Consider the following 14,244-nt stretch of genomic DNA (forward strand, 5'->3'; position numbering starts at 1 on the left):
TCTTGGCACAAACATTTCCAAGTGATTGTTATCTGGGGCTCTTGGGCTTGCAGCTGGAGATCCCCTTTTGGCTGCCAGGGCTCAGGCTTGCTATTCTGGCTTCAGAAATAATTATCTGACCTTCTTATTTCCATAAGATTATCAAATCACCCTAATTTTCAGTTATTCTGTATTTTACAAATACAACCATAGATACTTTTTTATTAAAATAGAGGTCTTTCCTCATTCTGATTAAATTTGTGTTTGTAGGTAATTGTGCAGGTAACACAGCAGCACACAATGCTCCACAGTACATCCAAACCACTTGGAGTATAACTTCTCTTTCAATCAGGGGATGGATTCACTGACAGCTGTCCAGGTAGGATATCCCACTTATGAAATTCAGCTCTTTCAAAATTATTAATTTTCACTTGCATTAAATTCATTGGTAAATAAAGAGTAAAAAAAAAAAATTGCTTTACCTCACATAAAAACATTCAAGAATGAATGCTCCATTATACCCATCCAGCTGCAAATTGCTGTTATCTGTTCAGAACAATTAGCCTATTATCCATCCTCTTAAAACCTGATACCAGCCCATCATCTTGGAGCCCGAAGTATAAAGCCATCCATTAACTTCCTTATACTTTGGATCAGCCCACAAAAACAGCCCGGTGTTCCAGCATCCTTCTCCATAGGGTTGCTCATTATCAGCTATCAACTTTTGTGCTAACAGCTCCACACCGAGCACAAAGGAGAAGCCAAAGTGTTTCCCTGCGGTTTTCTATTATTTTAAGGGCTTTGGACTGAACTTGCATCAATATTGTTACTGGTGTACTTAAAATAATAGCTGAAAGAATAGATGACTGGAAAAAGGTGAGGTGGTTTGGGGAGGAGGAGGAAATACCAATGCTGCTGGAAAAACAACTTTTTTTTTTTTTTTAAAAACAGTGTTTCAGCGAGGCAGGTTTTACAACAAGCACCACTGACTTTTGTGGAGTTGCTCCTAAACTGTACTGAAAGGACTGAGGAAAGAGTAGAAATTTTATAGAGGTATGAACCAGTTAAAATACACAAGACATTTCAAACCAAATGAATCTTTGAAACAATCAGAAGTTTTCAGAGCTCTGGTACAGACAGTCCAAAGCTCAAAGGCTTTCAGGCTTGTGTAATCCTCTGAAGTAAATCCATGCAGCTCACAGGGCAGAGAACTCATAAAAAAGCATTTTCCAAATCAAAGGCCTGACTACTATACAGTTTCCTTGGAAAATTAGACTGCCCTTGTGCTGTTTGCCAGTTTTTAAGTCACATAGAAATTACAACATGATGTCTACTTGTGGGTCACAGCAATTAATTTAATTTCTTTCTGCCTATTCCTTGAAAGTACTCCCAGCTAGCTGTTAGTCTGAGAGGACATTTGTAGGTGTAAATCACGATTTGTTGTTTTAGTTGTGCTCTATATTGTTTCCTCACATTTCTGTGGTTCAGTTTTCTCATTGTTTTTATTATTCTTTGCATCTCTGTTTTGCCAGAACACAGGAGCACCTCAGACAGATACAGCAATTCATGGACAAAAAAATAAAATCTTGTGATGTGGGTCGAATTTATCTTCTTCTTCCCATTTTTTCTAAGGGAAAGTTAAGTGCTGTGTGAGCCAGGCTGCTCACACCCATGAAGATGCTCCAGTGCTGGGGGCACCATCCTTCTCTGGGCCCAAAATCCCCAGCCCTGTCTGCTTTGGGACTGTTGGAAGGTGAAGGTTTAGGTGGCAGAAGGACAGGCTGTCCTTTTCCCTGGCTGCTGCTGGAAGCAGGCTGTGCTGGCCCTCTCAGGAGCTGGCACAAGCAGCTGGTCCAGATCCACAATGACAGGAGCACAGGTGCTGGGAATTTGCCCAAGGGCATGAGTCCCAGATGAGAGATGCAAACAGGGGAGAGGGGGATGGACACAGACACAGCCCAACACACATTCCATTCCCTAAGGTACCCAACAGCTCGTCTGTCTGAGATTTTTTCCCATTTGATGGGTTGCCTTTGATTCATTATGGAGGAAAAGTCTTAAATTGAGATGCTCTCAGCCTAGTGCCAGTGGTGTTCATTATCACAAGCTGGCAGGAGGCAGGGCTGTCCTGTGATGGCAAAGAACAGGAACTTTCCTCTATCAGCATCTTTCCATCCAAGCTGCTTGTGAAGCTGTTCTGCTTTCTTCCCCCATTCCCACCTTCCTGTCTGAGGGATGCACACTGAGTGGTGAGGGAAAGCATCTGGTGGTGGTGTTCCAAAGCAGGGGAGGCTCAGAGCCTCTGTCTGCAGGTGACCCAGATAAAACACCAGCTTCCAAGGATGCTGCTTCCATTCAGATGGCAGGTGCTGTCTGGCAGGAAAAATTCCTCTCTATACCAGCTTTAGAACTACTCTTCAAATAGTAAATCTACTATAATGAGAAGAAAAAAAAAGCCAGGAGTGAGTCAGGATGAAGTTAGTTATTTATAAATTGTTGATTTTGGAATCCTGTTTCAAGCATCCAAAAGCAAGGTGGTTGCATTTTCAGGCTGACTCATAATCCCCAATATGTTTTCAATTTGCTATGGATTATATATTGGGAAAGACTGTGATTCTCTTTTGCCTTAGATCAAGGTAAGCTTGTAATTCCTACATGATGGGCAGTCACAGATGCCTGGGGTAATTGGGTATCCTGGTCAGCATTTACACAAAATTGGAGAAGTTTGTGAGAAATGCTTTTGTTATCATATTCCTTGGCTTGCACTGCATGGGTTTGGTTTGCTGGTTTTTTTTTTTTGTAAAAATTATAACAAACTAAACCACTCTTCATATTAGCTAATGGTCACAAAAAAAAAAAAATTCTGTGGGAGGAATTTTTTTTCCAGCATAATGACAGGTTTCACTAGGAAAAAATTCTGTTTATTCCAAAATAAATTCTGTTAGCATTCTAAGCCATTTCTGTGGGGTTTTATCTCTCATAATCTAATCAGAACTATTTTTAGAACAGCAGTGCATAATAATATCAGGCAGCACTGATCTCTGAGACAATTTGAGACTCCCAGTCGACTTTCTGCTAGAGATGTGTGCCATAAAAAGCCCTATCACAGATTTGCCCCTTTGTTACAGAGGCTGCCAGACAGATCAAGGATTTAAAGGGCCTGCCATTTGAAATCTCTGCAGTTTGAAGATGTGCTGCCAGGGATGAGTGTGGAGAAGGCTTTTGTTCTGCTGCTAGAGTAAGTGTTTGTAGATGAAAGGAGAACCCTGTGCCTGGGCCATCAACCTGACACTTTTCCAGACATGAAATTCACTTAGAACTAAGCATGGGATGCTGGACTGAAAAATAACACATATTTATTTTCTCTTTGCTCACTACTTTGAGTAGCATCCCAATCACTTCATAAAGGAGCACTGATCCATAATTAACCTGCTGGAATGGGGGTTTACAGCATAAAGAACAGACATTTGAAATAGCACAAGCCACGTTCTGGGACTACCTTACAGTAATTGTATCCATTACTTTCAGTGTGTTTTGATCAACCCCTTAGCACTTCTGAAGGACAAGTCAAAACAATCTACGTCACAGAACTATCACAGCAGTAGGAATTTTAAAATGAACATAGGTATGATGTGGTCTCTTATTCCTTGAACAAACCTCTCAGATCCCAGGTGAAATGCACTGGGTAAAACAGTAAAAACAGGAAATATTTTTAAGTCCACAGAGATTACTTTCTTTTTTTAATGTCTTTGACACCTTTAACTTATGCAAGGGTATGTAATAATGTAATTCCTTTTGTGACCCTACAAAATTGAATATGAAAAGAGGAGAGAGGGTGGGTGACTGTAAATCTTCAGCTGATATTGTTAGATTTTCAACACACCTGGCCTCCTCACTTTGCCCATCACCCAGAGCCCCCAAGTACTCCTGCCAAGGAGTGACTGACTTCATACTGTAGCCTCTGGTCAAAACCTAATGCTGTTCCCCACCTGATTATTTACTGCAGACACAGAGAGCACTTTGCTCATCACTGCAATTCAGCCACCCCTGGGATGAGAGACAGTGTTTTGGGCAGAGAGCAAGTATTACACAAGGGATCTAAGCATAAAGTACTGAATATCATGTTCTTAATAAAACTAAGGGGGAGTCTTGGACAGAGATAAACAAAGAGATTTACAAAGAAAGTGATGCAGAATTTTTATGGACACAATTAGTTAAATCCCCGATTTTACTTCAGAGCTTAAAGCACCACCATATAAAACCTTGCCTGCTAAATAACATGCTGGAGACTGGCTCAGGGGAAAATGCTGCCAACACTATTTCCTAGTATTTTTTTGGAGAAAAAGGACTGACCCTGTGTGCATTTTGAGTACCTTGTAAGAAGAACCTGTGCCAGAGAAACAGAGATAATGGATGACTGTTCAGATGTAATCCCACTGGTTGGTGCCTACCACAAGGGCTCTGCTTTCTGCCAGAGGATGAATCAGTGATGGATCCCTGGCAATCAGGGCTGGTATCAAGCACAGCAGCTCTTCCTCCTCTCTTCTGTCATGGCTCAGCTGGCATGGACACATAGACACACCAATGCTTTTATTCATGCACGCACAGGGAGAGGTTTGATCTGGCTCCCATTGCTAAATTTCAGTGATTTAGTGGGTGCAGCAGAAGGAGAAGATGTTGCCATCCTTTGTACCAGCATTAATTGGAGGAGAATTTCTGACATCAAGAGCCCTGCTCCAAAAATATTGCATATATTTGACTAAGAACAAAACATTACTCTAAGGCACGAAATTTACTGATGGTGCCTGCATGAGAAAACAATTCTCTGTAAATTCCATGATCAGTGAGGATGCCTCAGAGCTTTGAAGCAGATTTTGTGAGTAGATTCAAGCACAAAGTAATGCAGGTGCTCCCAGGGCTTGAGGAGCAGATGGGTTGCTTGGTCACATTACTGATTCAGCTAAAGCTCAGCCCTTGGTTTAATAATGCTTTGCTATCTAAGATTGGAGTGGCCAGCACGCTGCAGATTTGAACCTGTTCTTCCCACCACACCAAAGGAACCTGGATACTGGGCCAGATTTGGATCTCCCACCAGTCTTAACTGGTATAAACTGTGATAACTGGGAACTGAGCTATGTGTAATAACTATAATACTGAAGATCTCTAAGCACCTAATATGAGCACTAAGCAAGTAATGAAAGAGCAGTAAAGCCCATAATACTTTGAAACCAGTCAGTGATATAGTGTTTGAAATATTATAAGAGTGATTTGAAATCCAGAATTTTTACAAAATAATGCTAAGTGTCAGTCATTGTACAAACTAATACTGAGCATAATGCAATGATCCTGTTAAGTCCTTAGGCCAGGAAGGATTTACAACTTGATTTCCCAATGGTAATCAGAAACAGTCCTGTAGAAATAAATGCAGTTTTACTGGTGTAAAAGCCCAGAATTCAGACCCCAGGGCAGAAGAAGATCATGTGCTGTTTAGTGAATAGCAGCAATCTATTTTTTTGCCACATTCCCTCATCTCACAAGCACATCTGGTGTTTTAGGAACATTGTATTCAACAGTGGTAAAAGGACACTAGGGCCAAGAATAACAAATGAAAAATGAAAACACTGGGGCCTAATGCTGATCTCATATGGGTGTAAATCAGAGGGATTCCAGCAAAGCCTTTGGAACCACCCCACTGAAATACTTGTGCCTGATTCAGGATCAAAACTGTACAGACCAGTGATTTTCACTGTCAGGCCTGAAATTCTTCCATTCCACTGGGAAAAATTGCTGCAAAACATCTTTAAAAGAGCTTCTCACAAATATCACAAATGCTGAGGAAGTGACCAAGTACAGCAGAAAGGTTTTAGTAGCTCTGGTGTCTGCACCAGGCAATGTAAAATACCCATCAAACCAGATTAAGTACAAGTATTTGACTTGCAATTTGCAGCACAAAAAATGGAGTTTGACTGCAAATAAATATATATTTTGCATGTAGTTACTGGATCAGTATGTGTTTGTTCTTAATGGCTTGAAAGATAGAGAAAGTAATTTCACTGACTGCAGGGTGGGTTGTCCTCAGTAAAACAACCTTCTCAATAATATACATTATTGCACTTTGTATTTCTGATCCCGACCTGAGGCATTGCCATAACCACAACACTTGTAACATTTGGCAATTTAACTAAACAGACTGCCTTTAAAATGTAAACAAATCCCAGCTGCTTGTTGACAAAATTGTTTGAAGATATCAGATTTTAAAACCTCTCGTCCCTATTTGTTGTAGGGAGATCCTAGCAGGGAGGAAAAATGAGTGTATAAATGTCTGTACAGAAAACTCTTTTGAGCCTGAAAAATTCTGTTTTCCCTTGGAAACCCAAAAGTACATTCAAGACACAAACCCAATAACTGCATTGAATTTCCTAATCTCACCTTCCACTAATTATCTTGCCTGGTTGCTGTACACTCCTCAAGCACTAAAATCACATCAAATTAGAACCATTGTAAAAACATGGGTCTTCCTCTTCCTGGAGACATGATGCCAAAACATTCAGAAATTTTACATTTGTCATTGTCAGGTGTTGCTGGTTTTATTTCATCCCACTGTTCTTTTATTTTATCCTTGTTAAATAACTTTCCTCCTCCCTCCTCTTTCAAACACTGATGGGATCTCCCTGTCTCCCTCCAGGGCTGCTGTAAAGCTAACTGCAGCCAAGGGGACTTTTTGTGGATTTAAAGGGGCTTTGTAAGAGGTACTGGCTTTATTTATCTACCACATGCTTTTATTAAAAAAAAAAATTATTAGTAAATCATGTTTGCAGTGCCTTGCAAACTTGTTTCAGGGATGATGCTACAGGTTCTGCTGTACAAAATCTCTCCCTATTTTTCTCCATATCCCTCTAGGTGAGGATGCCCTTTTAAACTCTGTCTTGCCAGAAGCCAGTAAGCTGCTTGCTTTGTCAACAGAGGAACAACCTACTCAGGGCTGCCCCTTGTTTGACTTTGCATTCAATGAACATCAAGCCAAAGAGCAGGGAGAATGCCTGACCTTAAAGACTGGAGTTCAGTAAGAAACTCTGAGATCTGGAGGCAAAGGGTTTCATATTACTGACTCCAGTGTCTTTCATTGATCAGAGGTTTTACAACTGATAGTGGCTTTCAAGGTTTATTTGGAAACTTTGTCAGGAGGGCAGAGATGGGGGAAGGGAGACAGCGAGAAAGGCTGAGGGTTTCTTTTATATTTAATGTGTGGAGTCAGGATGGGAATAAACAAAGGTGGGAGAAGGGAATGCCATTAGCACACCAATCCCAGATTTACCCCTCTGCTCACTGCTGGGTCACTTTTCTCTGGCTGTAAGTGGAGATAGGGGTCAACACTGGAAGGAGGGAGGGTACAAGTGAAGGAATCTGGGAGTTGTTCACTGTACAGGATTTATTTAATGCTTTCAACTCCAGCTGAAGCACAACAGAGCAATCTGAATATTAGGAATTCATCTGTGTGGACACCCCAGTTCTGTCCCAGGTTCAAATTCCAGGTTCAATGTCATACAGGTGAAATGGCACACAGGGAGCCAGGCAGCACCTGCTCACAGCATGCAAAATTTGGCAAGATCTGCAGCCAGGGTCAGAGTCAGGGAAGACTTGGTTCAAGCAAAAAGGGGGAAAGAAGAAGAGTTTCATTTTGTCCAGGTCCCAAAGGCCAGATTTAGAGACTTTCAGAATAAAAGTGAAGGGGCTTGTAAGAGGGACTCTTAATTAGATGAGTTTTCCAAGATATACCTTGGAAAATGGCTTTCCCAGCTAGGCTGGGAAACACTGCTGAAGCCAAACTCAAATATGGACCAAGGCCATAAGCACTGAAATCAGTAGAGATATCCACAAGGGAATTTAAGTGTCAGCAAGTTTTAGGTTTAGGAGTAAAATGGAAAATGTTTTGGTAATCAGCTGAGAACTCAGAAGAAAAGCCTGTGGCATGGCTCACTAAAAGATCATGCAATGTTAACAGTGATCATGGAAGGGGGGCCCATGTGTGTGACACTTGAAAAAGTTTCAAGTGTTAGTCTGTCCCAAGCTAAGGAGACAAAAAGTGAGCACGAAGCAACCTGTAATTTCTGTAGGCTGTGGATGAGCTGCCAGAGAGAGGGGGTGTGTGCTGGAATGCACATAACCCTTTTCTAACCTCTCACACCTTCCCCTGGTGAAGATAAGGGCTGACATGGGAGTTATTTGTCCACTTAAGCTCCCAAAGAGCTCAAAAAACTGCCAGGCAGGCTGTAGTCAAACTAAACTCCCTGTTTCTGCAGTGATATCTTCTGGGTTAATTAATATTCTTAATCTACCTCTCAAGTGCAAATTTTTGACTAAGTGAGAAATAATCAAATAGTCCAGCAACCAGGAAAGAACACTGAAGCTTGAGAAACTGTTCTCCAAATGGGACAAATCCTTCTTTTGTCAGACAAAGCAAGTCTGGGCTGCTAGGATTTCTGGGAATCATCAATAGTCAGCAATGTGAGTTCAGGAGGTGACCTTGTACTCCTTACAACCTGATCCACCTGTGTTCTTACCCCCACTGTGGTTTACCACAACATTTTAAAAAGTTGAAGAGTGTTAAAAGGATTTTTCTTGTCTAGAATCTGTCCTGGCCTTCTGGAGGAAAATAGTGATTTTCTGTCAAGGACAAACAGAAAACTACTGCTCAGTCAGACCCCACAAAAATTACAGTCTCTGCCCCAGACTCCCATTATCAATCCAAATACTCCAAAGATTATTCCTCTATTATTTCTCCCACTTGCATCCCTGTGACCATTTTCACCTGTGTTAATGCAGACTCCCAACAGTCCAAAACTCTCTGATAATTTAACAGGAAAGAGTTCAGATAGCAACAACAGCACTCAGAGACCTATGAAATATAACCTATGAGGAGATGGCAAAAGAATTTTTGTTTTCTTAAATACAGAGAAGACTGAACAGAGACATGATAGCAGTCCTCAAAAATGTAAACAACTGTAGCAAAGAGGAAGGAAATAATCTCTTCTCTCCCACGTGGAGAGGATAAGAATAACAGGCTAAAATTGCAGCAGGGATTTTTTTTTTTTTTTAAATTAAGTATCAGCAAAACCACTTGTAATTGTTAGAATGGTGTTACTGAGGCACTGGAACAGGTTGGAAATCAACTTAGGCTGGATCAACATCTGTGTTAATGGGGCATGTACCCTTAATCTGCTGTGCTCTTGGAGCTGGAGGAGCAATGGGTGACTTTAATACCCCTTCTAGCCTTGCTTTCATAAAATTTAACCATTCATTGGAGAAGCATGTGTTCATTTCTCACCCTCTGGGAGAATTTTAGAAGTGCTGTTTGCACATGTGTGCTCCTTCCCTCCAGAGCCTTCCCTGAGATTATTACTCTTCTAAACATGAGGCTGTTCTCTGCAGCTCTCTCCTAGAACAAGTGAAGCTACTCTGGCCAACCAGGAGCTGTAATCCCACCAACAGCTGAAAGGACTAATATTCCTAAAGAAACACAGAAAATGGGGCTTTGCCAGGAGTCACTTGCCTTCACTTCTGCAGTAGCATCACTGCAGCTTTGCTGAGCTTTGCTGTTCCACCATGAAACACAGCAAATAAATAGGACCTGGCACAAGAATGGTCAGCAGGGGCAGTCCCTGGCTGTCCCAGGCAGCTGTAGCAGGTAATCTTTGTGGCAAACTCCATCCCCAGGCTGGTTCACTTGCTTGCCCTTGCTACTCTCACTGGCTGCTTTCTTCAGAGCATCAGCACTTACAGCCAAGGACCTTCCTCTGCTCTCTAACCCAGCATTTTTTCTTGGCCAGTTCATTAATTAGTTCCTGTGCTATTGCTGCATCTCAAGCTCTCTAGAGTTTCCCAATTCAGTAACTGGCATCAGGATTGCTCTTGGTTTTCATTCTGTAAGGCTGAACAGCTCAGGCCAGGTGGGTGCACCCATAAATCAGCAGTGCTCTCTCCTCCTGAGTTACAGCAGACATCACCCAAAATTACAGGGTGGAGAAAGAGTGTCCCAAAACCAAGCCCAGACCTCTGCTGCAATACCAGAGGAGGGCCTTGGAAGAGTTAAATGAAGTCACCCTGCTGGAAGAGCAGTTGTCCTGCAGAAACTTTTGCCATCTTGGATACTCTCTGAAGGATTTGCTTTTCCTTCCAGCTGGAAGAAGTTCTGTCTGGTTTCTTGGGTGGCTGCACAAGCAGTCAGGCTGGAATAAGGGAGGGGAAGGAGCAGAAATAGCAACTCTGCTCCTGAGTGAGTGGGGCTGATGCTCAGAGCCTCCCCTCTGCTCCTGGTCTCACAAGGAAAACCACAAACTTGTTTTCCTCATGCCCCAGATACTCCCCACCCTCCTTCCCCCATCCCATCCATCTCTAGCATGCTGTACCAGAATTAATTAACCAATTAATCGGTCAATCAATCAATCAATAGCCATTGGAACAACCAATTTTTGAAAGTTTCCCATTTATGCAAAAGAAGGGAGTTCAGGGGCTGCTTATTCTAAAACTGGTGAGTGCTACTCCTGTCTCACAATCCCTTCTAGAAGCTGGGCTGCATTCTCTGTGCCTGAGTCTCTGCACCATTACAGTGGTGCATTCTTGCATCATAATTAACAGTTACTGGAAAGATATTTTGGAAAATGTGGTTCTTTGTAATCACATTTAGAAACAAGTATATCTAAATAACTGTGTTCATTGAGGCACTCCTTTCTTGGGCAGCTATTATAACCCACTTTAAAATAAACCCACTCCCCTCTCTTCTCATATTTTTTGGCTCTGAGTTTTTTTATTAATGACATAGACAAATTATTTCCAAGTAGAAGGTTACTACTCTTTGCAATACCTCTCTGGAGAGTGTGTTAAAAGAAAAAGCTCCTAGCATGGCATTTAGATATATTCAGAAAAAATCGTTTTAAACAGACACATTATTATATATCATGCAGTCCTGCCTGAAATTTGTGCACTGGTAATATTTGTTCATCTACTAAATGAAATCATAGATGTTTCATTCCTGTCTGACCACTAGAAAATATTTTGTAGATGATTTTATGCTTATGTCACGTATAGAAAATCAAAAAACTTTGGCCAGCTTTCATGGGCTGTTTGCTGGAAGCTTGTTCACAAAGAACCTGTATAAGATGAAGTCCTTTTAACTCCCAGGAATGCCTTAATGAATACTGTTGGCATCCACCCAGGGTAAATTATCTATTAATAAGCAACATATATTTTTAACTTGATCAACCATAACATCTTTTCATAGACTACAGTAAAAAAAAAGTAAACTGAAGCAAGTAATTATCTATATTAGCATCTGTGCAATAGAGTGCTCACAGAGAATTTTAGTTAACTTGCAGGTTCCTATCAGGCCAGCAAGTCAGCAACAGCAGCATTTGGGGTTAAATGCTCTTTATACTATGGGGAAAAAAAAAAGGCAGAAGCCAACAGGTGCTGGAGAGCAGCAATGAGTAACCTCTTTCCCCTCCTTTTCACCTCCACTTCCCTGCACAATTCAAACAATCACTTGGGTGATAACAAGAAGCAGGCACCTCAATTTTCATTCAAAAGTAGGAACCTTGGGGGTGGCTTTTGACTGTGGAATCAGCCACACGGTTCCTGATGGGCTTTCAGCCTTAGGTCAAATCCTCAGGATGAAATGAGCTGTACCCTCGCCCTGTTTTCCTGTGTAACACCAGCCCAGTCCCTAAACACATCTCACTGCTTCAGCTCATACATCCGTACATGTAAAATAAAAAAAAAGCTGTTGAAGAGGAATGCAGAGAGGTTAAATTCATCAGCACTTTGAAATGAACTTGCAGTACTAAGCACTAGTATTTTCACTGCAAAATGAGGCCTTTTGCTGGGAAGCATCAATGCAACAGGATCATCTACTGACAGACTTGTCAGCACTTTTAGGCAGGCTGGAGTATTAGAACATGGGTTGGCTGAGCTGTTTAAACAGAATATATTCCTTACCATAAATTTTCTATGTTACTGTAGCTACAGAAATTCTCCTTCAAAAATCAACCCTGCCTACCTGATTTGCAAGCAGCACAAAGCAGCACTTTCACTAAAATCTAGAGAACCATTGCTGATATTTATGCTTGAGGAACCCACCTAATAATAATAACAACAACATGTTTTTCTACACTGTGACTTGATTCCAGCTGCACACATTTCCATTCCAGTGTCATTCACAGTTGTTTTTAACTTCAGTGAAAAGCGAGTTTCCATTTCAGCTAAGACCAGACATATCAAATTCAACCCAAAAAAAAAAAAAAAAGAAAAAAAAAGAAAAAAATGTGTTGGGGAGGGGAAAGCAAGGGCATTTTGGCTGGAGAGAAAAATGAGAAGGGACAGTAAAAAGAGTAAAATGATTATTTTTACTGAGATGTAACGCTATCTTAGCAGCAGCTAGCAGGCACAACTTGGGAAAATGAAGAAAGGAGGTGCACATCTGTCCATCCTGCTGTGTGCTGGGGAGGGAGGGAAGAGATGGGGAGGGAAGAGATGCCAGGAACCTCTTGGTACACTGGCTGCATCACCGCGTCCCTGCCCAAGTGAGCTCATGGGGCTCAGCTGGGCTCGCAGAGGTAGCGCAGACGTGTCACGGAAAGTCCAAGAGGGGCGCCTGTTCCAGGGCTGCCCGGACAATGAAGAATGGGCTGCCACCCCCTGAGTGTCCCCCGGGCCATGCCAAGGCAGGCAGATGAATAGCGGGTCTGTTCCAGCAGCTGTATCCCGGCCCGGCTCCGAGCGCTCCGCCCGCACTGCGAGCCGCAGCTCCGGCACGGGCACAGGGATAAGGATGGAAAGGGACAGCGCCAGCCCGCACGTGAGTTACATCAGGGAAAACAGGGGGGAACAGCACCGTTTGGGGGGAAATATCCTCTGCTTCCATCGCTGCTCCTCAGCTTTTGGCCAATTTCCTATGAAAGCTCAGTTCTGCTTTTTTCCGCTCTGCTTTGATGAAAAGCCGGCAACAGGATGGCTGCTCTGTTCTGCCAAAAGCAGCCAGGAGCCTTTTCCCAAAAAACTAAAGGTAAGAAGAGGGTTGTTACAAAGGAATAGGAAGGGCAGCAGAGGAAGAGATTAGCCTTCAGCCCTCAGAAGGAGGCAGCACAGACTCTACAAGCTGCATAAGTCTGATATGCCCCTCATCTACAAAGCTCTTTCTGTTTGGCAGAAAGAGCTCTCAATCTGGAGAGGAGAAAAAGAAATAAATGCAGCAAACACTGAGGGAGTGAAGAGGCCAAGGTTTCCTATGTAGGGTTTTTAGAGAAACAAAACTTCATGGTGAAGCTGTTTCAGTTCTCCGTGTTCCTATTCTGAGTGTTTGAGTTTTTCAAGAAGGGTGTTTCTTGTGCACAGTGTGCGTTCTCGGAAAGGGCAGCTACCCAAGGGTTTGGAAAAAAGGGACTGTTAGAGATGAAATGGAATCTAAAGCCCAGATCACAAACATCCATCAAACCTTAGAAGCTCAAGTCCAGATCTGCACTTCAGACAACTGTGGAGCAGAGAAGAATATGAAGCATTGCCTATGGCACAGCTTCCAGCCCTGAGTAGGTGGCACCAGGGTCCAAATTTCACAGCTGGTTTTTCCGTCTGAAATGGTCTTGATCATTCTTAGGCTTGGCAGTGGGGAATTCATTCTGGGATCACAATTTTTGCTTCTTTGGCCAGTGGAAAATTGTAAGATTTGTGCCCTTGGAAATAATCAGGACAATGCTCCTTAACTAGAAAGAAGGACTGAGACTCCCCAAACCTCCAGTGTAGAGCAGCTTTTGGAAACCTGTGAGTAGCTATGCTCAATGAGAGACACAATTAGTGAGGAAGTAGCACAGGTATGTATGACAGTTAGTGAAAATGTACTTTATTAAGACTGGGAGAGATAAATGTTAGTCTTTCCTAGAACTAGACAATAAAGGGGAAAATACAGACATCATTAAGCCAGGAACTGATGGTAAAGAGAGGACAAGAAAATGCTGATAAAGTCAAATTAACTCCCTGTATATTAATTGCTTCACTCAATGAAAGTTTCAAGTCTACCATGAATTTGAAGTCCAGGTATAATAGATGAAAAAAATCATCTTCATTGTGTCATGGTGTAATGGATAAAAGCCCTCAACCAATCCAGTTTGGTTCAGACTCCAAGGCATGTAAAGGCATAAGCTGCAAATGGACCAAGAACTCCTCTGGTTTCCATGTGCTTTCTGGAAACCCTCAGAGGAGCAGAGCTGACCCAGTGAG

At 42.2% G+C, this 14,244-nt stretch overlaps 1 protein-coding gene across 1 annotated transcript in view; it reads left to right on the forward strand.

Annotated features, from left to right (window-relative positions):
- Positions 1 to 12,504: 12,504 nt before the first annotated feature.
- NINJ2 (ninjurin 2) overlaps positions 12,505 to 14,244 on the forward strand; it is a 42,456-nt gene continuing 40,716 nt past the window's right edge. Inside the window, exon 1 of the mRNA XM_079304958.1 lies at positions 12,505 to 12,829. Within this exon, the coding sequence (XP_079161084.1) occupies positions 12,704 to 12,829 (126 nt within the window). The 5' untranslated portion in view covers positions 12,505 to 12,703. The remainder of the gene's footprint in view (positions 12,830 to 14,244) is intronic.

This window comes from Erithacus rubecula, assembly GCF_903797595.1.
Source record: "Erithacus rubecula genome assembly, chromosome: 4".
Lineage (NCBI taxonomy): Eukaryota > Metazoa > Chordata > Aves > Passeriformes > Muscicapidae > Erithacus > Erithacus rubecula.